The sequence below is a fragment of the Bacillus rossius genome (genome assembly GCF_032445375.1).
Source record: "Bacillus rossius redtenbacheri isolate Brsri chromosome 4 unlocalized genomic scaffold, Brsri_v3 Brsri_v3_scf4_2, whole genome shotgun sequence".
NCBI lineage: Eukaryota > Metazoa > Arthropoda > Insecta > Phasmatodea > Bacillidae > Bacillus > Bacillus rossius.
The window spans coordinates 28,804,207-28,831,888 of record NW_026962011.1 but is presented as its reverse complement, the minus strand read 5'-3'; the positions used below and the strand labels follow the sequence as shown (position 1 = coordinate 28,831,888).

The window sequence follows — 27,682 nt, the reverse complement described above, 5'->3', positions numbered from 1 at the left end:
ACAGCAAAAGGGGAACGGTGGTTGGCAACTGGCAAGAGGGGGCGGGGAACGGACGCCCGTCAGAAGGGGCGGAAGGGGTCCGCGTGGCGCAAGCATGGCAGAGCTGGAGCGCTTCGTGGACCGGGTGCTCCCGCCTGATGACGTCAGCGCCTACGCCAACGACACTGATGGACCACTCATCGAGGACGTAACACATGACAACACTGCTCAGGGCGACCTGGTCGACCTGAGTGAACCAGTGGTGACGTTGCCGGAGCCTACCCAGAGACGTGGACGGAGGTACGTCCACTCCTGGGAACGGCGGGTGACGGGGACGGACGTGAGCAAGGACGTGACAGACGGGGTAACGGTCCGGCTCCTCAGTGGGGAGGGCGATGTCGACAGGGCCCAGCAGGTGGTCCTGGACTTGCCTTCCGGGGAGCCGAGGATGACCGCTCACGCGGGGAGGGGACCGGCGTTGCGCCGGTCCACGCGTGAGAAGACGGCCCCCCACTACCTCCGGGACTACGAGTGGGGGAGTCAGCGCAAACCCCGAGACGTAAGACAAACGACCGACGGGGGGTTACGCTGCAGCGTGATGCAGCTCCTGCCCCAGTTTGCCCGACCCGGACGGAATGACGTGACGAGCTCCGACGACCAGACAAGTGGCCGGACGCGGACGCGGCTGCCGGTCTAGGTCGGCGTCGGGGGCCAGGACGGCCTCGGGAGAGGGGGGGCATATGACGACAGTCGTCGTACCCTCCCAGATACTGAGGCCGTACCTGGCCACCGACGCGGGCCTGAGGGGGCCTGTTTCCCCCCCCCCCCCCCCAGTGAACCCCAGTGTGTGCGACGGCCAGGGACGCACCCGTGTGCCCCCTAGCATGCCAACGAGTGTTTTTCTATGTGACTTTATCTTTTATTTCAGTGTGTATATATTTGTAAACGATTAAGGGATTTGAATGTGTGTAATTAACTTATTTTATTTATTATTCATTGTGCAAGTTCGCTGTGTAATTAATGTCTCGTGTATGTCTTTGTAAATAATTCAATAACTTTTTCTGAAGTGTTTCGCCATAGTATGTAATTGCAGCCTGGCGTGCCGCGGGACGGAGCTCTCTCCCACGCCGGCCGATTTTCCCCTCCCTCCCCGCCACCCGCGGGCGCCGGCCCGCGGGCGGGCGGGGAGAGGCAGTCGCGTCCTGGTCTCGAGCGGAGACAGACGTGTTCGTTGCTCCGCGAGCCGCGCACGTTGCGCTCGGGATTGAACGTTCGCTCAGTCCGCAGTCGGTCACGGCAGCTGAGCTGCCACCGCGAACCAGCTTAGCATTGTTAACTTACGAGTCATCGGGAGACGTGTCTAGCGGGCAGTTTCTACAACGCGAACGTGGTGCTACGAGTCTCTGAACTTTTCGCCGTCCACGGAACATTACGTAACGGGCCGCGTATGTACAGCGCTCCGTCTTCGGGCCCTCTCTCACTGGGTCAGCCTAGCATTAATAAACTTTACGATTCGCGCCGAAACGTATTTGAGAACCGCCCCGTCATCAGGGAGTCCGTGTCGCCGTGGTAGGGCACTTGTTCCGCGACGGTTCCGCCAGGCTGCGGCAGGACTTTATAAGCGTTAATAAAAGACGGCTCGTGAAATTCGTTAATGCCGTGTTCTGCTTGCGACAACCTACCAACATTCCTCGCAATCACTTCACTCTCCCTCCAGGTCCCGCCTTTCCCGGTCTTGGCCACGTTGGCCTGGACCCACACCTCTCCGACGAGGGCAGTACGGGCATAACAGGACATTTATTTCAACGGGAAAACGGGGACCAGAAGCCGAGGGACGTCAACACTTAAGGAGTGCCATGCAATAAGCAACAGCTTGCCGACCTCGGTGCACAGACCTTCTCGCATAGGCTGTTATCACGACCGCCCGAGCACCGACAAGGCGTCAATGCTTGATGTTTGTGTCTGCCTTTTGGTATCAGTCGTATGTAAGGGCCATGCGTATTTTCGAGTTCATCTCAAGTATGATATGTGTCACATTGTTCAAATACTGTATTTTTAAGAAACTTGCAATATTTATAATATTGCCAACTCTTCTAGGTCGCGACACTTTCTCAAGGTCCTAGTTGGTTGGCTACTATTCCAAGTAGGTATGCAGTTCGTTTGCTATCGTCAGTTCTAGTAGCCATATCACGACAAGCTTATATCAAGCTCAAATGGAAAGGTTGTTTTAAAGTTCCCAAACTCATTGAGTCAACCTTACTGTGTGCTTGCCTGAGAAGGCATGCTGCAAGATCTACATGTGAAAACTATTTGGCGTGAATCAAGCGTGATGCAACAGGACATACTTGACATAAAAGGGTTAGTGAATTTTATAAAATATATTTTTGTATAGTGGCAACAGCAGGTGGGGCGGTATTTTGTGTTTATGAGGTTTAAGCTCATGTAATTAACTGGGCCCAGTTTCTGATGGGTTGCTGCCGTCATTACGCAATGATACAGAAGCATGCTTGTCGACTGCCCACGGAGGTGGCGTGAGTGGCGCGAGTGCTTCGAGTAGCGGTGGCGCCACGTGCCTGAAGTCTCGCTGCCCTTGTGCGCGCTCAGCGAGGAGTCCTTCCTGGCTGGGGACGGCAGGTACAGCTGGCAGGAGTGGCTGTGCTCGGGCCCGACCTGCTGCTTGCTGTTCCTCAGGTTCTGCAGCTCGGCGAGGCTCTTGGCGCCGCTCCCGGCCGTCTTGCGCCTGCAGCACACACCCGTCACCTGCCTCACCTCCGTCTGTATCAGCTGTGGCTATCTCTTATATGGCTGTAGAGCCATACTCAAGAATATTACATTCACTTGGTTTTTTTAATGGGCTTATCAACACCGCGATGTTATTTCTTACCAAGATCCCATGCTTTGTGAGGAACTTAACTATTATGAATGTTCATTTTAAAATGCCATTCAACCATGCCTTACTCTTCATTCCAACCCACAAACCCCAACCTGCAGCCGGCCTCTTCAGCCAAGTGTACAACAGGAGTAAGTAATTATGGAAGGAATCGGTTATATCGAAGGAACCAATGTTACCATAATCATGTGTGGTGAGAGTCGCAGGCTGGAAACCAGCACTGCGACATGCCTTAACTTTGTGAGCATTGAGATTGCGAGTGTAAAGTGATTCAGAGCCCACTGAGAGTCTGAAGCTATGCGTGAGAAACAGTGCCATTATCTGACTGGCTCGGTGGCGCAACAGTAAATCATGTATCTGCATTCGGCAGGTTTGCCCGAATTTACTTAAAACCTAGTGCTAGGGCAGTGCTTCACCTAAGGCAACCTAGCATGATGGATAAGTCACCCTGAACTTAGCGCTTGGGCAGTTCCTCGCCAGAGGCGACCTGGCATGAAGGCTAGGGCACTATGGGCTGGTGCTAGTGCAGAGTCTCACCACAGTTGACTTGGCATGATAACGTGGTCACTCAAGGCTGATGCTAGGATATGGTTTCACCAGAGGTGACCTGGAATGAAGGCTAGGGCACTATGGGCTGGTGCTAGTGCAGAGTCTCACCACAGTTGACTTGGCATGATAACATGGTCACTCAAGGCTGGTGCTAGGGTATGGTCTCACCAGAGGTGACCTGGCATGAATGCTAGGGCACTATGGGCTGGTGCTAGTGTAGAGTCTCACCACAGTTGACTTGGCATGATAACGTGGTCACTCGAAGCTGGTGTTAGGGTAGTGTCTCACCACAGGTGAGCTCGCCGGACAACAGTGAACCTTACCTGCGCAGCAGCACACAGGCGCACACGCACACAGCGATGGTGGACACGACGCCCGATGCCACAGGCACGATGACATGTAGGCGCGAGTACCGCAACCCGTCCGGCGCTGGCTCCGACCTCAGCAGCTCTGCAACATGGGCCGCCGTTTCGTATCCTCCTGCATGCGCACATCTCGACACTTTGCACTCTGCAGCTCTCATTCATGCTCGTTTACGAAAAGTTACTGCATTCCTACATCTAATCTACTGATACGCACGACATGTGTTTCTCTAAGCTAAATTTTGGCGGTTTTGTTTATTAAACATCTCAAAGTTACATATAAGACATAACTAGAGTTTCTTCCCCTAGGCTATATCTATTATGTTAAAGTTTTGTGGATTTTTTCGAGAACTCAAATTTACATCTGTTTTTAGTTGTGTATTCCTATGTTATTAATAGATCCCAGAGCCGAGTAGGAGAGCTTTCTTGGAGATTTTCGATCGTCCTTGGAACACTCGGTGGTCGGACACGTGAAATATTCACATCCACAGGCATCTAAAATATGAGATAAATTTAGATTTAAAGTTAAAAATAAAGTTGACGTCGAAATCAAAGAAATGGGATAAAGGAGAAGAGTGTTATTTGAGTCCATGTCCTAGAGTCTCATAAAGTGAAATATCAAGAATAAGGGAAATCTGTCATAATTGGAGGTTGTAATCAAAATCTCACGATTACTGTGTACTTCCCAGCTTGAGTAATACTTTTGGTTCTCTCCAGCAGCTTTATCCTATACACAACTTACTATGATACTGACGCCGCCGTCAGTGCTCCCTCTGAGAGCACAGGCCGTTATGTGTCCTCAACACCTGATAAGTGCCGCGCCCCGAACGCGCCCGCGCGCGCAACGTAGTGCAGTGCCCCGAACGGCGTGACGTCAGTCACGGCCTCCTACGTGTGCAAAGCGCCCGGCCGGGTGTGGCACTGCGCAAGGGTATTGTTTCTCAGGCATTTTATAATATAAACAAAAACTAAGAAATCTAAACCATTCAATAATCAATGTTAATGTAATAATCAGTTTATAAAGGGTTATAATTCACAACGCTGGCCGAAGTCATCTTCCCGCGCTCCGCAGTTTTCCCGTGGAATTTCCCCCCTCCCTGGCCCCGGCGGCCAGGGAGGTTAGTCAGTCGCCATCCAGCACTCGCCCGGGCCGGCAGCCCACGCACGGGGAGCCTTCAATTTTCGCGCCAACACCATATAACTGCAATAGGTAATTATAGTCCAAACGTTTTATATCAGCCCCCCGGTCGGCCCAAATCGGCCGTTAGCAACCACGCGCGGTCTTTTAATAATATGTGTATCCCATCAGGGATTTTTATATTTTACGTAAGCAATTAGGTGACCTATCGTGGCACCTGCGCCTCACGCTTTAACGTCCCACCACGGGACATAGTTCTTTGCCCACGCAGGGCGGCACTGCGCCGAACGCGACCAAAACTTTCGGACGAGTATTCACCTGGGACGTGCCACGGCCACGTGTGTGATATCGCTCCAGATTCCACCGTGTCCGTACCCAGCTTAACGTGGCCATCGCCACCCCGCGGACTATCCGCTCATGCATATTCTCCTGTGCGGGACTAATCGCAGTAATTCAGTGTAACGTGTTTTAGTAAGTAACTTATTCTCCTGTGCGGACCAATCGCAGTAATTCAGTGTAACGTGTTTTAATAAGTGGCTTATTCTCCTGTGCGGGACTAATCGCAGTAACTTAGTGTAACGTGTTTTAATAAGCCAATCATTCTCTTGTGCGGACTAACCACAGTAATTTAGTGTCATGTGTTCCCTTAAGTAAGTCGTGGGACCGTTCGTCCTCACTCGTCACGCCACGTCCGTATACTCTCGCAGTGACCCCAGCAGGTCCAGGTGCGCGGAGCTTAGGTCGACGGTGAAGCGGCCAGTCACGTGAACGTGTGACCTGTAGAGTGTACTCCGCAATAAATCACCAAAGGAACTCGTGTGTTTCATTAATAAGGCGTCCTGGGAGGCCATAACAGCCCGGGGAGTCCTTTGTCGCCGCATCCCTGCCTACCGCCACGAGGCCAGGAACCCCATCCCTTGAGATTCAAAATTAACCTACCAGCTTAAATTTACGTAAATTCAGATTAGGCAACGGGGACGGCGTCAATACTTCCACCGCAGGCACGCTTATGTCGAGACACCAGTGTAATACAATCTCTGCAAACACACCAGTCGATGTTGCATAGCTGGTCTGTAGTCTCGTATAATTTTTCACGTGTTTTTTGTACTGGCTCTTGGTTCAAAGAAGACAGGGTCTTGCTCGAGCATAACTTGTTAAAACATTTATAGATGTTTCGGTATAAATGAAAAATCAAACAACAAAAATCGGTAAGCAAAAGCAGTTCAGTGTTAACTTGCCTGTAAGCTTGGCTCTGCAAGCTATACAGTTTTGGTGGTGTGACATATTACTGCTAACCTCGGAACCTTCTGTATTCTATGTATCATAGAAAACATAGCTTTAAATAGTAATAATTTTATTCGCTTACTATAATCCAACCTTGTATAGCATAGATATGTGTTTATAGATTAACGAAACCTTTAATGGACAGTGAAAACATCAATTATTTTCTTCATGTCATATGTCTGGTGACTTTACATATGTAGAACAGATAAAGGTGGGATACGACATAACACTGTTGAGCGCAGAGCTATAAGGCGATGGAACCTGCATGCTTCTACTAGGAGCCGCACGGAGAGGAGAGGCACTCACCACCGGTTGACGTACGCGTGGCAAACACGTACTCCTGACGACCCGAGCCGGCATCGTTGCGCGCCGTCACCCGAAGAGCATACCACGTGGCGGGGCTGAGGTCGGTGATGACCAGGTCCTCGTGGTGCACGCTGTTGGTCAGCAGAGTCCACTCGTGGTGCCCCCACGAGCGGTACTCCACCTGGAAGGAGCGCAGCGGGCAGCCGCCGTCCGACCACGCGTCCAACAGCAGCGTCACGCTCGTCGAGTTCACGGCCAGGAAGTCCTCCTGTGCCGGCGGCTTGGGCGCTGCAACAGGCGTGCGTGCTCACTCGGGCCTCGCCCTAACCAGCCACACCCTACATCAGTAACAAGCCCTCTTTGACTGGTGCCCTGGGTGCTAGCGAGTTACTATAAGCAACCACGCTCATTTGGTTCATGGCCAGGAAGTCCTCCTGTGCCGGGGGCTTGGGCGCTGCAACAGGCGTGCGTGCTCACTTGGACCTCGCCATAACCAGCCACACCCTAAATCAGTAACAGGTCCTCTTTGACTGGTGCCCTGGGTGCTAGCGAGTTACTATAAGCAACCATGCTCGTTTGGTTCATGGCCAGGAAGTCCTCCTGTGCCGGGGGCTTGGGCGCTGCAACAGGCATGCGTGCTCACTCGGGCCTCGCCCTAACCAGCCACACCCTACATCAGTAACAAGTCCTCTTTGACTAGTGCCCTGGGTGCTAGCGAGTTACTATAAGCAACCATGCTCGTTTGGTTCATGGCCAGGAAGTCCTCCTGTGCCGAGGGCTTGGGCGCTGCAACAGGCGTGCGTGCTCACTCGGGCCTCGCCCTAACCAGCCACACCCTACATCAGTAACAAGTCCTCTTTGACTAGTGCCCTGGGTGCTAGCGAGTTACTATAAGCAACCATGCTCGTTTGGTTCATGGCCAGGAAGTCCTCCTGTGCCGGGGGCTTGGGCGCTGCAACAGGCATGCGTGCTCACTCGGGCCTCGCCCTAACCAGCCACACCCTACATCAGTAACAAGTCCTCTTTGACTAGTGCCCTGGGTGCTAGCGAGTTACTATAAGCAACCATGCTCGTTTGGTTCATGGCCAGGAAGTCCTCCTGTGCCGAGGGCTTGGGCGCTGCAACAGGCGTGCGTGCTCACTCGGGCCTCGCCCTAACCAGCCACACCCTACATCAGTAACAAGTCCTCTTTGACTAGTGCCCTGGGTGCTAGCGAGTTACTATAAGCAACCATGCTCGTTTGGTTCATGGCCAGGAAGTCCTCCTGTGCCGGGGGCTTGGGCGCTGCAACAGGCGTGCGTGCTCACTTGGACCTCGCCATAACCAGCCACACCCTACATCAGTAACAAGTCTTCTTTGACTAGTGCCCTGGGTGCTAGCGAGTTACTATAAGCAACCATGCTCGTTTGGTTCATGGCCAGGAAGTCCTCCTGTGCCGGGGGCTTGGGCGCTGCAACAGGCGTGCGTGCTCACTCGGGCCTCGCCCTAACCAGCCACACCCTACATCAGTAACAAGCCCTCTTTGACTGGTGCCCTGGGTGCTAGCGAGTTACTATAAGCATCCATGCTAGTTTGGTTCATGGCCAGGAAGTCCTCCTGTGCCGGGGGCTTGGGCACTGCAACAGGCGTGCGTGCTCACTTGGACCTCGCCATAACCAGCCACACCCTACATCAGTAACAAGTCCTCTTTGACTGGTGCCCTGGGTGCTAGCGAGTTACTATAAGCAACCACGCTCGTTTGGTTCACGGCCTGGAAGTCCTCCTGTGCCAGGGGCTTGGGCGCTGCAACAGGCGTGCGTGCTCACTTGGACCTCGCCATAACCAGCCACACCCTACATCAGTAACAAGTCCTCTTTGACTAGTGCCCTGGGTGCTAGCGAGTTACTATAAGCAACCATGCTCGAAATAGTGTGACACATTAAGCTATAGTAAGAGGCACGTGCCAATACCTCCACTTGGTCTAAAGCCTTGGTACCTATTCATACTCAGTGGATTCTTGAACTAGTCCGAAATTCATAAATTAGTGACAAATAATTCATTCTATTCGAATCATCTGGCTCTGGATTCTTAGACACAAAAACAAGTTGCCAGGATGTGGCGAATATTGCAATGTCTCCTCTATTGTTATGTTTTTTTGAAATGTCGTGAATTTTTGGTGAACGAATTTTTAATGGTAAATGTCATTTTAATGATTGTTGTAGTCATGTGTAATCAAATGTATTTTTTAAATTAGTTTAGTATTTTATTCATAGAATTTACTACATTGTAGTTTATTCTTTTGTTTTTATTGACCTGAGCATTAAAGTCATCACTTTTTTTATATAAACCTTTGAAATACTAAGCTAAGCTCGAAATTTATGTCAATTAACTTCAGTGTTACTTTCCATTTCCTATTTGTGTAGTTCATAACTTGCGAAGATGTATCAGTCATAGTCACTATCACAATCGCTCGCAAGTTTCTGAGTAAAGAACTCAGGCAGCCGGCAAGCGACGACTGTGTGCGGGAATGTCTACCTGCGCCTTTGGTCGCCGCGGTGATGACGGGGCTGGGTTTGCCGTGACCCACTTCGTTGGTTGCCAACAGAGATAGGTGGTATGTCACTCCGCACTTGAGGCCATCCAACGTGAACGAGCTGTCATCGGGGTCTATGAACAACTTCTGCCACTGGTCCAGACTGTGCTTGTATTTCAGTATGAAGCCTGGAGAACAAAAATAATTTTTTTTAAAATACGCTATGTACTAAGTATTCACAGATATTTGTTTTTTCTGAAAGCAATTTAATTATTGACGTATTTTTCCTGCGTCTGTTATAGTAAAATATATTTCTTGAGGTGGTTACACAGATGTGTATGACTGGACCATATCTTATTCTCATCTGGACCCGCATTCACCCATGGGCAGGGGCTTAGCCAGGGGGGGGGGGGGGTTAAGGGGTTCAAACACCCCCTCCCCCCTTTAGCACCAAATTTTTATTTAAATTTCTTTTTCATCACTCAAACAAATTTCATATTAAAAATTAATAAAAATTTTACCATTAAAATATTTAAATTTAAGTACCGAAAACTGCTAAAATAGCACTGTTTTACACCTTAAAATCCAAATTTTCCCGGGGGAGGACCCCCAGACCCCCCGCTTTAATACAGGGGGATCATGATCCTTAACACACACCCCCCCCCCCCATACACAAATCCTGGCTACGCCACTGCCCATGGGCACTCCTGCCTTGAAGCTTGTCCCAACTGAAGCAATGTCTCTAGAGATGATGTGTTCGTGGCCGGCCACGCCCCGCGCCCAGCTCACCTGTGATGGGACTGCCGCCGCTGTCGGGCGCACGCCACACGAGCGTGAGCCCGTGCGGCGAGGCGGCGGCGGCGCTGAGGACGGGCGCCCGCGGCGGCACCTGCACCGCCAGCGCGTACGTCACCTCGTCGCGGCCGAACACGTTCTCGGCCACGCAGGTGTAGTTGCCGGCGTGGTCGGGCGCCAGCGGCGACAGCGAGAGGCGGCGGTCGGGCAGCAGCTGGTGGCGGGGCAGCAGGGCGCCGCCCCCGCCGGGGCCTCGCCACGTCCTGGAGGGCGCCGGCAGCCCCACGGCGCGGCACGGCAGCGTCAGGGCGCGCCCCGCCGCGCCGAACACTGCGCCGGAGAACGAGGCGATCCTGGCTGGCACTGCACAGGAGCGGCCATCTGTACCGAGCTGTCACTGCAAATACTTACCAAAGTTTATTAAACCAGTCAACATGGTATATATTAGTTTTTTAAAGTGAAATATAGACCAAGACATGAGCTGTATAGCGTTGCTATTAAAATGAGAACTTTTTTGTATGAAGGGAAAACAAATCCAGATGCGATGGGTAATCGGCTCCCTCCCATGCTTCCTCCACTAACTTCTATCTCAAAGCGGTAGTGTTAAACCTGGTAACCTGATACTACGAGAAACCGACCCAAGGGCAGGACATGACGCACTTCTGAATTCGATAGCACCTTTTGAATCTACCATTCCCTGTAGGGCAGCGTCGAATGAGGCCCTAGATGGAATGATGGTGCTCTACATTGGTGGGACGTTGGGAGCACCTGAAGTGAATTCAACCAGCTACTGGCAATGCCCCTTATTTTTCTCCACCTGCATAAATACTGAGGGGAAGATTTTTTTACTCGGACACTTGTGTCTCATCAACAGCACGGGCATTTTAGTGACGGTGACTCACGACAGTGCAAATATAGAAAAAAACGTGGAATGGAATCGTCTATGGCATTTGGTACGGAATTGTTTCAGCATTCGAACTGGGAATTTTAGGAAGCCCTGGGGAATCAGGGTGCCGGGATCTCGACTGGAGCCCGGGTGTGTTACCACTGCGTACCCGTATCATGTATAGGGCGAAAGTGGTGCATCAATTCGTCAAGACCGCATACCATGTTTAATTTCGCGATAGTCTATAATTCTAAACATATTTTAAGTTTTTTCTACTTGTGCAATCGTGTGACAGTTTACGTGGACGACTGTAGGCTAGAGAAAAGCCCGCGGTGAAAGACGTCACACCAGCCAGCAGCCAGTGGCCAAGAGCGCAGTGCCGTGAGGAGACTCACCCCGAGACACGGGAGACTGCGTGACCCGCGCGCTGCTGGGGCCCTCGCCCACCACCGTGACGGCCGTCACCCAGAACTCGTAGCGCTGGAACTCCTTGAGTCGCCGAGCCTCGTGCAGGAGGTCCTTGTCTGCCGGCACCGAGTCCTGCGTCTCCTGCGCACCACGTCCTTGCTTTCCTCGGCTTCCTCTGGACACTCTGGACACGGCGTGCTTCACCAGTCGCACTGCCGGCTTCTTTCACATCAACTACATGACTGAGGCACAACTGCTTATATTAGCCAAGTGGTGTCCCTCCCGGGGTCATGATCACTGACGTGGAACTTCTCTAAAGCCGGTGGTAAGGCCGGCACTTTATAGTTCCCTAGCCGGTAGGACAGGTCTAGGCAATGACGTCATCAGAGGTTAACTAAAGTGGAATGGTCAGAGGGCCACGAATAGTGTAGCGGTCAAGAGTAGAGCACTCGACGTCAAGTTTGCATTATTACACACTTGAATATTTGTGTAACTGCATACTTTCCCAATCTTTACTTGTGCACTTGTGTACTTTTTCACTTGTATACTTAATGTACTTGCATACTTTAACACTTCTATACCCACGCCCTGTCATACATGCTCACTCGCAGCGTGGCGGCCACGCACCCATGGTTTTTTTTATTTTGATTAATAGTATAATTGTACCTTGTTATAAGCTGGATCAAACAAAGAATTTGCAGCGAAAGAATTTTTTATTTTTCCTTAAGAATAAACCTTAAGAATACAATACGGAATGCATGCTTCTATTTGGGCATCCTGAGAGTTACATGGAGTCCTCAGCGACCTCCCGAGGACGACTATGACGGGACCATATGCCTTTCCACGAAGTACATCAACATGCGCGTAGTTGGCGAGCGCAGGTACTTCACTCTCATTCCTGACAACTATGTGTGAGGACGAGAGTACGAGTGTTAAGTGTGTATTTTCATTCGAACAAAATCACAGATGGATTTTGTCGCTTCATATCTATGCAATACTAAATCCCACACGACTCATTGAAAATTTTTGAAATACTCTTTTAACAATTTTAACAAGGAAATAGTTAATGCTAAATTGGTGGCATAAAACACGACACCTTAAGGAACATTGTTAGTCTTTACAATTCGAGGGCCTGAGCCGAGTCTCACGTCACACACAACCAGAAGCGGATCCAGAGTGGGGGCTAAGGGGCTCAAGCCCCCTCCAAAAGCATCTGGGTCCACTATTGTTTTAGTGTTTGTCTTGATAAAGCCTGGCCTCAGCTGGGTCAAGTCCCTCCCAAACCAAAATCCTGGATCCGCCACTGCACACAACTACTGGTTGCTGCAAGAAGCCCTGCTGGACATGAGTCCTGGTACCTTGCCGTCGAGAAGAGAGCGGGAGAACACGTGGTACTTGACGACATCTCCGTTGGGTTCACGAGGGCCTCGCCACGACACCAGCACGCTGTCGGCGTTCATTGCCAGCGCCTTCACCATGTCGGGCGGCCCCGGCACTGCGACACACACACAGCGGGAGATCACACCGCTTCAACAAACACTTCAACAAGTATCGCGTGTTGGGTTCACGAGGACCTCGCCACGACACCAGCTCGCTGTCGGCGTTCATTGTCAGCGCCTTCACCATGTCGGGCGGCCCCGGCACTGCGACACACACACAGAGGGAGATCACCGCTTCAACAAACACTTCAACAAGTATCGCGTGTTGGGTTCACGAGGACCTCGCCACGACACCAGCACGCTGTCGGCGTTCATGGCCAGCGTCTTTCAGAGACAAGCTTACAGAGTGAGGGGATGAACCGCGCGGGCATGCGAGTCCTGTGTTGGCAGAGCGGGCCACACGGGGCGAGGGGCGACAGAGGGCTCACCGTCCTGGTCCGTGCGGCACAGCAGCGGCGAGCTGCGGGAACCCTCCCCCGCGCGAGTGAAGGCGGCGACGCGCGCGCTGTAATTGGTGAAGCGCGCCAGCCCGTGCAGGGTCGTCTCCAGGCTCGAGGTCTTCTTGGTCTCCGCCGCCTGCTGGCCTGCAGCAATACAGACATACCTAATATAAGTTCAGAAGAGAGGCGAAAGAAGAGTGAAAATGATGTCATGAGTTAAGATACAGAAAAGGCCGGAAAAAAAAAGAATGACTACAAAATAAGGAAGAGAGAGAGAAAGAAGATATAAAATGTGGATGGTATGGAGAAGAAGAGAGTTAAAATTGGTTAAGAAGATTGAAGAAAATCATTCACAACTAAATGTAGAAGAGAGAATAGGGAAGAAGATATAACGAATGAATACTGAAGTTAAAGAAAGGAAACTTAAGACTTATAGTGATAGAAGAGCACAAGAATAAGGAAGACAATATTACAAGACAGAAAAATATTATGACGACCCTGCTATCAACCCGGCCATGATTGGAGGATTTATATATAGTCTTTAATTTTATGAATTATAATAATAATGAAGAAATTGAACTTGAAATATTAAGTAAATAGTTCGAGATCGAAGAACTAATATAAAGCATGAAGACAGAGGCCCCATAACAAATAAAATAAAGAAGACTAAAGGAAGAAAAAAATAAAAGTTAATGGAAAACTAAAACTAGTGTACCCAAATAGGGTTCGCATCTAAGGGCGGGTACAGACTAGAACATTTCAACGGACAGAACATTGTTCGCGAACATGTTTGCAACCAATGTGGACGGGAAAACGAACATTTCCCCGTAACAAAAAATGTTCGGTTGTTTGTTCGGTTGCGATCCGATATTTGTCGGTTTTTGCCCGTCACATCAAAGGATGTTCGCCGTGGCTCGGATAACAATCTGGACGTCGCTGCGAACACTTCCTGCGAACATTCAGTTGTCGACGTGGAGCGGTGTTGTCTTCACGGAGTTAGTAGCGGTGCGTGACTCTTTTGTTATATGAGAATGGAGTGGTCCAAGGAAGATCAAATAAAACTGATAGATTTGTATAAACAACAAACAGTGATATGGGACCCAAACAATGTTAATCATTTCAACAAAATTAGAAAACAAGACGCGTGGGAAGAAATCGGGGCCGAAATGGACAGAGATGTGGACGAATGTAAGAAGAAAATGGAGAGTTTGCTATCAGCATTAAGAAGGGAGAGGAAGAAAATGAAAGACACTGCTGGAACTGGAAAAGGTGGGTTCATTTCAGTTTTATTTTGTAAAGTGGATTCTTTTAAAACATTAGTACATTTTGATTACGTAAACAAAATTTTAAGTCGCACAAATTGTTCTACAAACAGTAATTTGTTACAGGAACTGACGAAATGTACAGAAGTTCCTGGTTCGCTTTCGAAAGTCTACGTTTCTTGCTGGACAAAAATAAACCAAGAAAGACAATTTCGACGGTAAGTACAAGTTGCTTGGTACCAAACGTTCATACTAAGCATATTCATCTTGCCACGTTACTTTCCCTTCTCGTGTAAAATACTCCGCCAACTCTTCCCTTACGTCAAGTACCGCATTCTTTGATCTGCGGGGAACCCTTGTAACTGGCAACAACGAACCCATATCTGTACCATCATCCCTCCAACGCCCGTGTATTACGTCTCCCGCTTCTTCATTATCAAATGTTCCCGGGGGTGTGTAAACTGTAGCAGATTCTGGTCTTTTTCTCAAGAAATTGTGAAGCAAGGCAACAGTCATTACAACTCGCTCAGCATTTTGTGGTTCTAAGAGAAGAGGTTTCCTCAGCACGCGAAAAACTGAAGATGCAATGCCGAACACGTTTTCCACAACCCTTCGAGTACTGCACAACCTGTAGTTAAAAATCCGTTCCTTTGTCCCTTTACGATGATAACCAGCATATACCTTCATAAGGTTGCCCGACAAAGGAAATGCTTCATCCCCAATAAAAAAATATGGGATATCTGTGTTTCTGTTCCTCAATGGGGCGGCGGGAGGAAGATGCAATGAGTTCGATGCAATCCTTTTGCCCAGCTCAGAATTTGCAAATACGCCACCATCCGATATTCGGCCTTGGCATCCCACATCTACAAATAAGAAATTGTAATTGGCATCTACCAAAGCAAAAAGTACTATACTGAAAAATCCTTTGTAGTTTATGTACTCGCTTCCACTATTCATAGGTGACTGTAATACAACGTGTTTACCGTCGAGCGCGCCTACACAATGTGGGAAATGCCACTTGCTTTCAAATTCTCTTGCTACTGCCGCCCATTCTTCTTCAGTAGTAGGAATCTGTAACAGATATATTCAGAACTACACGTAACGACCGGTTGTTATAATTCTCCTTTGACATTTATCCCATTTATTTCATTTACATGTTTATGTTTCTGCCTAACTCAGTGGCAACTAGTCCAATGAAGGGGACGCAGAAACATTATTATACACACGTATTTGACTTGAAATTTTGCAAAATGCAAGAATTACTGTTGTGTGGTGTAATAACAATTTAAACGATGTAGCTATAAAACCAGTGAAACATTATTTGGCTCAAACGATAATTTATTTATAATTACTTATTATGACATTTTTCAGATGCGAGTAGAAAGCGAAGAGAGAGACGTAGAATGTGGTGCAGTTGGAGAATCAGCACAGGAAACTGTACCGAAAAAGAAGAAGCAGCGAGTCGAAGATGCACGTCTGGACAAAGCCTTTCATATATTGTCGTCCACCGCGAGTCAGCTTAACGATGAGTGCCAACATTTTGGAAATTTGGTCGCATCTAAGTTGAGACAGTACAACGTTGATACTAGATGTACAATTGAAAATGACATTATGGGTATTTTCCTTCGCGCTAACAGGGGTTTCTACAATAACACTCAGAATTTTATACAACCACACTATCCATGTCATTTTCCATCGGACAACTCTGTCGTGCAGTCAAACACTGTATTGTCCAACCCTACAACCCCGTGTCCTTCAGCAGGATCACCTACCTTGACGTCTGATGATGATGATTTCATTATTCACGATCTCTTATAAAATATTTTTGTTTTAATTACAGTGCTCCTAATGATTTGTAACACAGTGTAAACAACTTTGTCATTTCTTATAAATAAATGTAGAAAATTACGTTAATAAATCTTTCAATTACACAGTACCGCAGAATAAGTCAATACTTACCTTAATGTAATCCTCAAGTCCTTCGATGAGAGCAGAACACACTTCAGGAATAACTGTGCTGATAGTCTGTTTTGAAATTTTAAATACATACTGAAGGCTGGTATACGAATCACCAGTTGCTAAAAAAACGTAATGTCAATGCCAGTCTTTCTGTAATTGGAATTGCTTTTCTGAACGACGTATCTCTCTTACCAATTTTCGCTCCTATCAAATTGATCAACCACTCAAAATCTGATGGGTGCATTCTTGTAAAGTTCTTGTAAAGACCACTGACTGACTGAAAACTTAAGTCTGCCAACAAGTTCGAGCCACTATATGTTGTCCTACTTTCATACAGTTTTGTAATCCACCAACGGCGAGATTTCCTTCGCTTTTTAACCGCATAGTGAATGTAAATATATACAGCTGCTGCTACTTGCGCCTGTGTACTCATCGTGCCACTGCTAAGTACGGAATGGGTCACAGGGAACACACCTCGAACAATGTTCGCAAACAATGTTCTTTCGAAATCTGAACACTGTTCGTAAAATGTGTCGAACACTGTTCGCTGTTCTGTTCGCTAAAATGTTCTAGTCTGTACCCGCCTTAAGTTGTGCATGCATATTTTGCCTTAATTGGAACAATTGACCTGAACATCGCTCTGGCTGCCTCACCTCTCACCTGGGAGAATCCACCAGACACATGACCCTGGTCTAACACGCGCCCTCCATCTGCCGATATAACTATGATTTCATCTGTGTTTGTTTACACATATGTAGATCAAAATACACGCACTTCGGTTCATATTATTAAACGAAAGTATAATGCATTTCATAATTTTCATGCATGTCACACACACCAAAACACTTACTGCATTTAAAATGAGTCATCCTAAGTGATAAGAGATTCCATAACTTCAACAATGAACCACCTGTCTCCACCATTATAATATAACTGCCAAAACATGTGTCAACATGACCAATGGCGTTAACCTTCCCAAGTGAAACAATCTTTTCCTCTAGTTGTTTCTAATGTTTACATGTAATAATATGGCGCAAATATGTTTATATCCGTATCACTTCCTTTCTATTCTTGCTATACTTTTCGGATGTAAGCTGAAATCTTCTGGGCAATGCCCCTACACCCACCTGAAATACATCAGTATTAACACTGATACAGGCGTGTATTTCACTGCTGCCTCCTCCCTTTCCTCATCTCGGCTGAAACCCCTTGTCCAGAAACCGTCCTAAAGCTTCTTCTGCACGCTTGCCTTGTCAGTGACCACGTGCCACTCACAGGCGAGGGACTCTCAACCCGCGAGCAGGCTTCACCAAGTCCATCCCCTGCTTGAAGCAACCACCCACTGGACCTCAACTCTCATGCCATAGATGTGACTCGAACCCTGACCCCAGGAGTGTTTGGGAAACATCCCTCGTCGTCTTCAATGACCCCAACCTGGACGAGATTACAAGCAATAGTTAAATTATTTTTTCAGTCCCATCGAGGACAACCATATTTCTTTGCATACATAAGACTTTTGAGGATTGTATTATATCTTCGTTATGTTACATGTATGATGAATGTTTTGTTTTCATTATACAAATAATGGTCATTAATCCGGAATTTTATGGGTTTGGCATATTCTGTGATCCGGCACCAATCGAGGCCCTTGCATTCATATCATAGATATAATGGTTCATATTTTCTCGGGCGGATCTTGACTGATCATCTTGGTCGCCAGGTCGCAGCACTGCGCTGCCAGTGTTTATAGTTCCCCCAGAGTTGGTTTTCATTTTAGTAAAGTTGTTCCTGTTTTACAGCATGTTAAATTTCACATTTCATGTGTACATTTACTTCGTTTTACATAGGTGTTTTAAATACCATTGTGATGTACATTAATCTTTCTTTGGTATTCCATTTAAAACTATATTAAAATTTGATACTCCAGCAAAATCACTAATTCGGCATGGCCATGGTCCCAAACATGCCGGACTATAGAACTTCTACTGTAAACATCATGGTTGTGTTTTGATTTATAGGTAAATTTACTATAGTATTTCAACTTGGTTTCATTTATGATCGATCAATAAAATAGCAATATAAAGCTTAAATAAACCAGAAATTGAAATGTATTTTTATTATACTTAATTTTTAAAGGATTTCGACTACGCTGTTGCTTGAAACGGACAAATGACGAACAAAACAGTACACATTGGAGAATAAAAAAGTAATATCCTACAGAAAGGGATTATCCAAGAATGTGCTTTATGTGATTACTGGAAACTGTTGGATAAGGGGGATCAGGATGTCTGTATCAGGATTAGAAGCCTGTTGCCTGAGCGCATGTCCACTGTACTGTCACAAAGCCTGCCTAGGTAAATAATAAATAAATAAAAAAGAACTAATGATGAGAGAAGACCATGCAGTGATGGGTGGCAGCAGTAGCATCCTTGAATACATCTACAGAGCCTCCTAGGCAGTCAGAGCTTGTGAATCTGGGCCAGTGAGCTGGGACACTTGTCCTAACGTGTAGCCATATGCAACAGTTGACAGGAAGGAGTGACAGATGCCCGCTCGGTGGAGGTAGGAGGTACCTGCACGAGGACTGGCGCGGCGGTAGGTCACCTTGTAGCCCTCGATGACGCCATTGCGGTGGTCAGGGTCGGGCGGCTCCCACTGCAGCCGCAGGCTCTGCGAGGACAGCGTCTGACAGCGCACGTTCTGCGGCGGAGCACCGGGCACTGCACACACCACGCCGTGGTGCAGCCACTCGGCGAACACACCGTGGCCCCGGGCAAGCTCACCTACTGTCTGTTCCATTACAGCACAAGACTTGTGCCCCAGCACTGCGGCACCGGACACACTTCAATTACTGCCTCTTCTGTTATCCTACAATATGCAAGCACTTGCCACCGAAGAAGACTCTGTGCTCCAGTACTAAGATCACAGCCTCGCTACTGGTAGACTTTACTTAGACAGCGAGTGACATAATTTAGAGCTGGTAACACAGATACTGAGGCAGGAATAGGCCGTGGACTACATCAAGGAGCCATCCAGCACTCGCTTGGAGGGATGTTGGGTGACATTGGGAAACAAAAATCAGAATGGCTAGTCCGGGATTACTTAATGTTAACACCAATCCAACATTGTTAACAAACCATAAATTACAAAGTTTGGTATTGTTTTTAGACATAAAATAGAATAAAATATTTCAAGCAAGTTGTGGTTAATATTTAAAACAAGCCAAGATATAACTGATAAGTTTCTATTTTTCCCACTAATATTGCATAAATTGGGATTTGTCGTGTGATAAGTTGCTCTTTACAAACCTTTTTCAGGCTCACAAATCTCATCGGGGGAAACGTCTGTCAGAGCGTGTGAGAAGCGGCACGGGCGCTACGCGAAGGGGCAAGTTGGCAGCACTGACAGTATTTACCTACCACCCTCCAGAGTGGTGACGACGAGCGGGGGGGAGGCAGGACCCGGCCCCACCGAGTTGAAGGCCTGCACCGTGACCTCGTAGCGCGAGTACTGGCGCAGCGAGGTCAGCAGCACCTCCGAGCGGCCTCCTTTGACAGTGCGCACCTGAGTGGCGCCGCTGGGCAGCTGGCGGTAGCTGATCCTGTAGCCCGCCAGAGCGCCCTGCTGCTGGCCTCCTGCTGGTGGCTGTCGCACACCACCGTCCCATTAGATGCACTATTAGCCCTTTCAGCATTCATTACGATGAACGGCTTGTTTGCATATGTATACAAAGAGTCTTCTCAGTCAAACTCTCATGTAATTTTTATTCAACGTTTTTGTCCATTCAGAAATTATTTATAAAGAAGAATGAAATTAAACTTATATTAACAATATGGCAAACACTTAGCAACAAAAATAATTAAGATTTCATCATAAAAGATTAATAATTTAATTTTGCTCACATATTTTATGTTACAAATTGTGTCCTATATGGCGAAAATCTTAAAAAGGTGCACTATGTTACATAAAAGAAGACATAGATAAAGGAATCGATCACTTTGAACTCAACCTCAGTTAACAAGCAAAGGATCGTGTAGTTTATGTCACTGTGTTGCAACTGTATCGGCATACAGTTAATGTAGGAAATCAGTGTGAATGAAATTGCAGATCATAAATCATCATATTAAATGAAAATTATTTAATTAGAACACCGGAAATGACGTTAGGTAAAATATTCGTATGCGTGGCAGCCACACACCTTCCACTGAACGTTCACGGAGGTGGAGCTCGTGGCTTTGATGAATACGTCACTCGGCGGTGCGCTCGGGGCTGGAACATAGGGCAATGTTCGTCAGAACAACAGCACATCCTAGACGAACACAGTAAGCTGACAAAGGCGAGACAGTCGCAACAAGCACAGTAAATACAGACAAACAACAACCTTGGTCAACACATTGACGAAAAGAGGAACCCAAAGATGATTCAGAACATAACATGGACAACTCCTAATTCCTTCCAAAGAAGTCTCGGTACTGTATATGCATTCAACATTTGTGATCGGCTGATTTTGGTTGGTTTTTCTCTGTGTTTGTGTATTTTTTTCTTAGTCTGTTCTTCAGGGTTTCTCTGTGATATGCACTAATACTACAATACCTTATGTCCAAAATAATGTTTTAAATCAATCTTCCCCTCTACAAGAATCATTCAAAGAATGTGTTCAAAGTCAGGCCTCGGGTTCTATGACCCACTGGGTCGAGGATGTTGCATGATGCGCATCCTTCTCTTCATAGGGCTCATGTCCTCTATTCGTCTTTAAAATGTGGACTGGGAGGGCAAGGGGAATACGTCTTGGGATCATCTTCCCCAGTTCGGGTTGGGATGTTTGCCGTCTACATTGACCACGGTGAGGTCAGGAGAGACTGTTGCCAGGTCTAACCAATTAACGACACACCTCGACACCACTGAAACAATAATGTGTTAATTTTATTCCAACCAGTTTTAAACATTTCTTATATTCTAAAGTTTTCCTGACATTCCGCTATATTTGATAACACTGTACATGATAACTGAATTACTGAAAATTTATGGATATCGCTGAATGATTGGCACCAATACTTTGTAGTGTTAGTTGTGTAAAGGTTATTAGTCTTGGTATTTTAATACCACAATTTCCATCGACCATTTTTGAGATATTTATGCAAGTATAGCTCAATCCTCGCGTCGTTTCGCCAGTACTGGCTCACGCTCACTTCCTAAGTCTAGCCTTCTTCGCTCTTTCCAATTTTTTTTTTGTGTGAGGGGGGTAAGAAACCGCCATACAAAAGATTTTTTCTTTTCTGTTTGATATCTTTCATAACATTTATCTTGGCTTCAGTGTCCATTATCATTTCTGTGTTCCTTTCATATTACTCTCGAAAAACTTTCAGCAGTTCTGCAAAAGTTAAGATGTTTTACTTGCCTATTAAAACAGTGGAATTTAAATACATCAGCAATGTCTGTTTTCTCGATGGATATCTAGACAAATCCCTGAATAGAGTCTAGAAAGAAAGAAGAGGGTGTAAAGTGGTTAAAATCAATGGATGTGGGAAATACTTGTAAGATAGTTTATTAGCCAAGCAATCATGGCATTGGGCTGGAAACTACCAAAAGACTTTGAAAAAATGTAGTTTTAAAAAAGTTCCCATTACTGAGTAGTGTCTTGGTTGCAAATAGCATTTACGAACATATCACGAGCCTGTGTAAATTTTGTTTATCTTTGCTTTTAACCTTGTTTCACTGGGGAAATTGTTTAAATGGCTGTTGGTTGCCCTAGCTGAGGGACCGATACAGAGGTCCGCGGACAAGGTCCATCACCTTCCTGCGTGGTGAGGCCCGTGATGGGCGTGCTCGGCTCGCTCGCGCCCACCTCGTTGACGGCCAGCACGCGGATGAAGTAGGCGCTGGAAGGCTGCAGGCCGCCCAGTCGCGTGGTGAGCGTGTGGCGGTCCACCGTCACGTTGCTCCAGGGCCCTCCCTCGGCAACCCTGAACTGCGCCACGTAGTGCTGGACTGGGGCTTGTCCGGAGCGAGGAGTGTCCCATGACACGCTCAGCCAGCGACTGCCCGCCGCCACCACCTGCACCTGCTCTGGCACATCCGGCGGTTCTGCAACACACGTGACCCTCGCCTGGATTGTGACCTGGTGCCGGTCAGATGTGTTCAGGGAGTTTGGAGGCAGTTGTGTCGTAGGGAGAACACCAGGAAAAAAGTATTTTTATATTTATAGTTCCATAGGTTAGTACTGTTGTTATTTGTACAAGACCTTGTTACTTAAGTTGAAGTAGATATCTTTATTAAAGCAGATGAGGCAGTTTAGCCATTAATTTTTGAATATAACTTTTAATTTGTCATACAGTTGAGGCTAGTGAATTGAAGACGAGAACATATTTTTGATGGAGAAATTATCATTAATATGTATTGACGTGACAGGAGCTGTATGAATGTGAATCTTCTGTATACAGCTTCATATGTAACAAACAATTAATGTAAATTGGCAGAAGACTTGGTGATATCTTACATGCAGACACACAGAAATAATGTGCTGTGAGTGAAAGTTGATTGACTACTCATCTTAAAAAGAATAACCTCATAGGAACCATTCGGTTGGTCCTAGTTGTAAAAACAGATGGTCATACCGTTTTACGGTAATGTAGACGAACATCTTTGGTTTTGTAACTTGTGAATGTAGCTGTATGTGTGTATTTAATAGTCATTGTATATAGACCTATGCCACCTTATTTTCTATGATGGCTCTTAGGAAGCCTCTAATTTCTGCATGATCCACACATATCTTCTAAAGTACTGTGTAGTTGACGTCAGAAGAAGTTAGACCTTTGATGGCAAGGTAGACGAGTATCTGGCCATGTGAGAAGATACTAATCACTGTATTATCCATACATAGCTATGAAGGTACTGTATGGTTTGATGTTAGACGTGGACCTACCCTTGACTGTAAGGTAGACGACCATCTGGTCTTGGCCGAAGTTGTTGGCGGCGAGGCAGTGGTAGGCGCCGGCGTGCTCACGCTCCAGATGGCCGAGGTGCAGCTGGGAGACTAGGCCCGAGGCAGTGGGGCGCTCAGTGACCTGGCCTCGGCCCAGCGGTCCTGGGTGCCGCGCCGTCGACCACGTGATCCTGAGTGGTGGGTCGCCCTCCGCCTCGCATTCCAGAACTGCGCTGTGCCCCAGCACGCCACTGTGGTTGGCCGCACGTGACACGAAGCGCGCTGGCACTGTTGGGCACACAAGTGTCCTCGCCAGATAGCATTTGGGTTGTCCACATCCAAGATACTCATGCCACCCTTACTGTGGTAGGCTACAATCATGTTTTCTACATCTGAGACACTCACGCCAATCTTAATAAAGTAGGCTACAATCAAGTTGTACACATCCGAGTCTATCTCATTTCCCTTGCTGAGTTAGCTGGTATTTTTATGCCAACAAATAATGAAATGTTTTTTTTACGAAAAACACATATTACTACGGCCACAATCTATTTATTCTTGGAGGCATGCTCACCATTCACTTTGAGATGAACAACTTTACTGAGGCCAGGACCAATCCCATTGCTGGCTTGACAGGTGTAGTGTCCCTCGTGTGAAGAGTCAACGGCACGAATCAACATCGATCCATTGGAGTAGATGATCATCTTCGTTCCAGACTCCAGGATGTGGCCACTGTTTGACTGATCTACAAAATCCGAGTACTCTTTGAAAATCTCTCCAATTATAAAATGATTTCATTCAAAAAGGGAACAAATTTATCCCTCGAAAGTATATAGCAGGCATACGTAGGCACATGAGCTAGAAATAAGAATTTAAATTTTCCAAACTTTACCTTAAACATTTACTATAGAGGTCAAGTATAATTAGAAATTTTGAAGCTATGTCTTACAACCACAGTTGTTATGAACAGAAGAGATAAGGAGATTGGGTCTTCGAGATTAGTGGACTATAAACTACTTGGTAACTAAATAGATCGTGATAATGGTTTTTGAGTCATTTGGAAGATTAGGGTTAACCAGACTAGCCAAGTATTATCATCGTATAAGCAAGAACCTTAGTACGTATTTTCAACATAGACTTGGATATCAGCTGACACTGGCTTGTTCTCGGCATGTTTATGCATTGTTCTTTGATGGCCATTCATGAAATAGTTCTATGACAATCAGTATCAAACAACAATGAAGTATGTTCATTAAATTACTTCAAATGAAAAGTTCCCCACTGCAAGAATTATTCAGAGAGTTCTGTTTTCAGATAAAGTTTGACGTCCCTCGGCTTCAGGTCCCCGTTTTCCCGTTGAAATAAATGTCCTGTTATGCCTGTACTGCCCTCGTCGGAGAGGTGTGGGTCCAGGCCAACGCGGCCGGGACCGGGAAAGGCGGGACCTGGAGGGAGAGTGAAGTGATTGCGAGGAATGTTGGTAGGTTGTCGCAAGCAGAACACGGCATTAACGAATTTCACGAGCCTTCTTTTATTAACGCTTATAAAGTCCTGCCGCAGCCTGGCGGAACCGTCGCGGAACAAGTGCCCTACCACGGCGACACGGACTCCCTGATGACGGGGCGGTTCTCAAATACGTTTCGGCGCGAATCGTAAAGTTTATTAATGCTAGGCTGACCCAGTGAGAGAGGGCCCGAAGACGGAGCGCTGTACATACGCGGCCCGTTACGTAATGTTCCGTGGACGGCGAAAAGTTCAGAGACTCGTAGCACCACGTTCGCGTTGTAGAAACTGCCCGCTAGACACGTCTCCCGATGACTCGTAAGTTAACAATGCTAAGCTGATTCGCGGTGGCAGCTCAGCTGCCGTGACCGACTGCGGACTGAGCGAACGTTCAATCCCGAGCGCAACGTGCGCGGCTCGCGGAGCAACGAACACGTCTGTCTCCGCTCGAGACCAGGACGCGACTGCCTCTCCCCGCTCGCCCGCGGGCCGGCGCCCGCGGGTGGCGGGGAGGGAGGGGAAAATCGGCCGGCGTGGGAGAGAGCTCCGTCCCGCGGCGCGCCAGGCTGCAATTACATACTACGGCGAAACGCTTCAGAAAAAGTTATTGAATTATTTACAAAGACATACACGAGACATTAATTACACAGCGAACTTGCACAATGAATAATAAATAAAATAAGTTAATTACACACATTCAAATCCCTTAATCGTTTACAAATATATACACACTGAAATAAAAGATAAAGTCACATAGAAAAAACACTCGTTGGCATGCTAGGGCGCACGCGGGTGCGTCCCTGGCCGTCGCACACACTGGGGTTCACTGGGGGGGGGGAAAACAGGCCCCCTCAGGCCCGCGTCGGTGGCCAGGTACGGCCTCTGTATCTGGGAGGGTACGACGACTGTCGTCATATGCCCCCCCTCTCCCGAGGCCGTCCTGGCCCCCGACGCCGACCTAGACCGGCAGCCGCGTCCGGCCACTTGTCTGGTCGTCGGAGCTCGTCACGTCATTCCGTCCGGGTCGGGCAAACTGGGGCAGGAGCTGCATCACGCTGCAGCGTAACCCCCCGTCGGTCGTTTGTCTTACGTCTCGGGGTTTGCGCTGACTCCCCCACTCGTAGTCCCGGAGGTAGTGGGGGGCCGTCTTCTCACGCGTGGACCGGCGCAACGCCGGTCCCCTCCCCGCGTGAGCGGTCATCCTCGGCTCCCCGGAAGGCAAGTCCAGGACCACCTGCTGGGCCCTGTCGACATCGCCCTCCCCACTGAGGAGCCGGACCGTTACCCCGTCTGTCACGTCCTTGCTCACGTCCGTCCCCGTCACCCGCCGTTCCCAGGAGTGGACGTACCTCCGTCCACGTCTCTGGGTAGGCTCCGGCAACGTCACCACTGGTTCACTCAGGTCGACCAGGTCGCCCTGAGCAGTGTTGTCATGTGTTACGTCCTCGATGAGTGGTCCATCAGTGTCGTTGGCGTAGGCGCTGACGTCATCAGGCGGGAGCACCCGGTCCACGAAGCGCTCCAGCTCTGCCATGCTTGCGCCACGCGGACCCCTTCCGCCCCTTCTGACGGGCGTCCGTTCCCCGCCCACTCTTGCCAGTTGCCAACCACCGTTCCCCTTTTGCTGTCCCCCCGTAGGAGGCTGAGTCGGTGTCGTCGTGGGGGCCCGTCCATGTGTCGTGCCCCAGGTGTCGTCGTCCCTGTCAACGTTCCTGCCAACCCCCCGCAGTGACCTGGGGTGGGCGTGTCCTCGTCGACGTCCCAGATCCGGCTCCGGTGGCGTCACCACGGGGTCACCGAGGTCGACCAGGACTCCTACTGCGACGTTGTCATCGGTCCTGTCCCGTGTGTCACCGTCCCCGTCAGCGTTCTCGCCTGCCACTCGCCGCGACCCGGGGTAGGCGTGTCCCCGTCGACGTCCCTGATCCGGTTCCGGTGGCGTCACCACGGGGTCATCGAGGTCGACCAGGACTCCTACTGCGACGTTGTCATCGGTCCCGTCCCGTGTGTCGTCGTCCCTGTCAACGTTCCTGCCAACCCCCCGCAGTGACCTGGGGTGGGCGTGTCCCCGTCGACGTCCCAGGTCCGGCTCCGGCGGTACCACCACAGGGGCGCCGAGGTCGGCCAGTACACCTTCGGTGACGTCATCCTCGGCCTCGTCACCGTCCACTGGTCCGCTGTCGTCGTGGTCGTACTCATCGTGCGGGTCGCCTATCAGTCGAATGTCGTCCCTGTGCACCTTAGTTGTCCGTCCGTCGGCGCGACGCACGAGGTACGAGGTGGTGCCCAGTCTGTCTACGATCTCCTGTGGCCCCGCCCACTTAGGAGCCAGACTGGCGCAAAAGCCCCGCTCGCCAGCCGACAGGTGATGACACTTAACAAACACCTGCTGGCCAGGCTCTAGTCGTGCTGGGGGCTGGTGCGTCTGCGGCGTACGTCTAGTCAGGTAGTCAGCTTGGCGACGTCGGGCGTCTTCGCGCAGATCGTCCGTGGTCATGTTGTGCAAGTCGGGGGTTGCGCGCGCTTCCCCGGGCAGGGCGAGGTTCCGGCCCTGCACCAGTTCAGCGGGGGAATGGCCCGTGACCGCGTTCGTCCGACGGCGCAGGCAAAACAGCAGCGTCGGCAGGTGCAGGTCCCACTTGGTGTGGTCCTCGTCCAACCGGATGCGCAGCTGAGTTTTAATGTCCTGATTCCGCCTTTCGGTCGGATTCGCGCGCGGATGGTAGGTGGGCGTCGTGTGATGCTCCACCCCCCAACCCGCGCAGGACACTCGCCAGCTTCTCCCCGTGAACTGCACCCCGTTGTCCGTCAGCAGGACCGCGGGGTACCCGTATCGCGGGAAGAACTCGCGCTCGAGCAGGGCAATCACGGTGCCGGCTTTCACGTTCGGTACTGCGAACGCCTCCGCCCAGCGGGTGAAGACATCCGTGACCACAACAATGAATCGCCGACCACGGGACGTGCGAGGATACGGCCCCATAATATCCACCGCCACAGTGTGGAAGGGATTCCGGGGCCGTCGTGGGACCTGCTGCTCCTTGCCGTCGG

General features: G+C 48.8%; 1 protein-coding gene and 2 long non-coding RNA genes across 3 annotated transcripts in view; 1 reads left to right on the top strand and 2 right to left on the bottom strand.

Annotated features, from left to right (window-relative positions):
- Positions 1-2,637: 2,637 nt before the first annotated feature.
- Positions 2,638-6,577, bottom strand: LOC134542303 (uncharacterized). The gene is made up of 3 exons (XR_010076775.1): positions 6,509-6,577; positions 3,742-3,868; positions 2,638-2,719 (listed from the first exon to the last, which is right to left on the bottom strand). It is a non-coding gene; the product is annotated as an uncharacterized LOC134542303 (long non-coding RNA).
- Positions 6,578-7,012: 435 nt separating this feature from the next.
- LOC134541812 (cell adhesion molecule Dscam2-like) overlaps positions 7,013-27,682 on the bottom strand; it is a 50,146-nt gene continuing 29,476 nt past the window's right edge. Inside the window, exons 12-30 of the mRNA XM_063385505.1 lie at positions 23,132-23,419; positions 22,003-22,293; positions 20,408-20,478; positions 19,629-19,854; positions 18,783-18,929; positions 12,977-13,132; positions 12,684-12,752; positions 12,468-12,604; positions 11,097-11,250; positions 9,810-10,178; positions 9,023-9,208; positions 8,228-8,290; positions 8,062-8,124; positions 7,896-7,958; positions 7,730-7,792; positions 7,564-7,626; positions 7,398-7,460; positions 7,232-7,294; positions 7,013-7,128 (exon numbers count right to left, since the gene is read on the bottom strand). Of these exons, the coding sequence (XP_063241575.1) occupies positions 7,013-7,128; positions 7,232-7,294; positions 7,398-7,460; positions 7,564-7,626; positions 7,730-7,792; positions 7,896-7,958; positions 8,062-8,124; positions 8,228-8,290; positions 9,023-9,208; positions 9,810-10,178; positions 11,097-11,250; positions 12,468-12,604; positions 12,684-12,752; positions 12,977-13,132; positions 18,783-18,929; positions 19,629-19,854; positions 20,408-20,478; positions 22,003-22,293; positions 23,132-23,419 (2,651 nt within the window). The remainder of the gene's footprint in view (positions 7,129-7,231; positions 7,295-7,397; positions 7,461-7,563; positions 7,627-7,729; positions 7,793-7,895; positions 7,959-8,061; positions 8,125-8,227; positions 8,291-9,022; positions 9,209-9,809; positions 10,179-11,096; positions 11,251-12,467; positions 12,605-12,683; positions 12,753-12,976; positions 13,133-18,782; positions 18,930-19,628; positions 19,855-20,407; positions 20,479-22,002; positions 22,294-23,131; positions 23,420-27,682) is intronic.
- LOC134542169 (uncharacterized) lies at positions 13,929-16,324 on the top strand. The gene is made up of 3 exons (XR_010076749.1): positions 13,929-14,257; positions 14,377-14,468; positions 15,622-16,324. It is a non-coding gene; the product is annotated as an uncharacterized LOC134542169 (long non-coding RNA).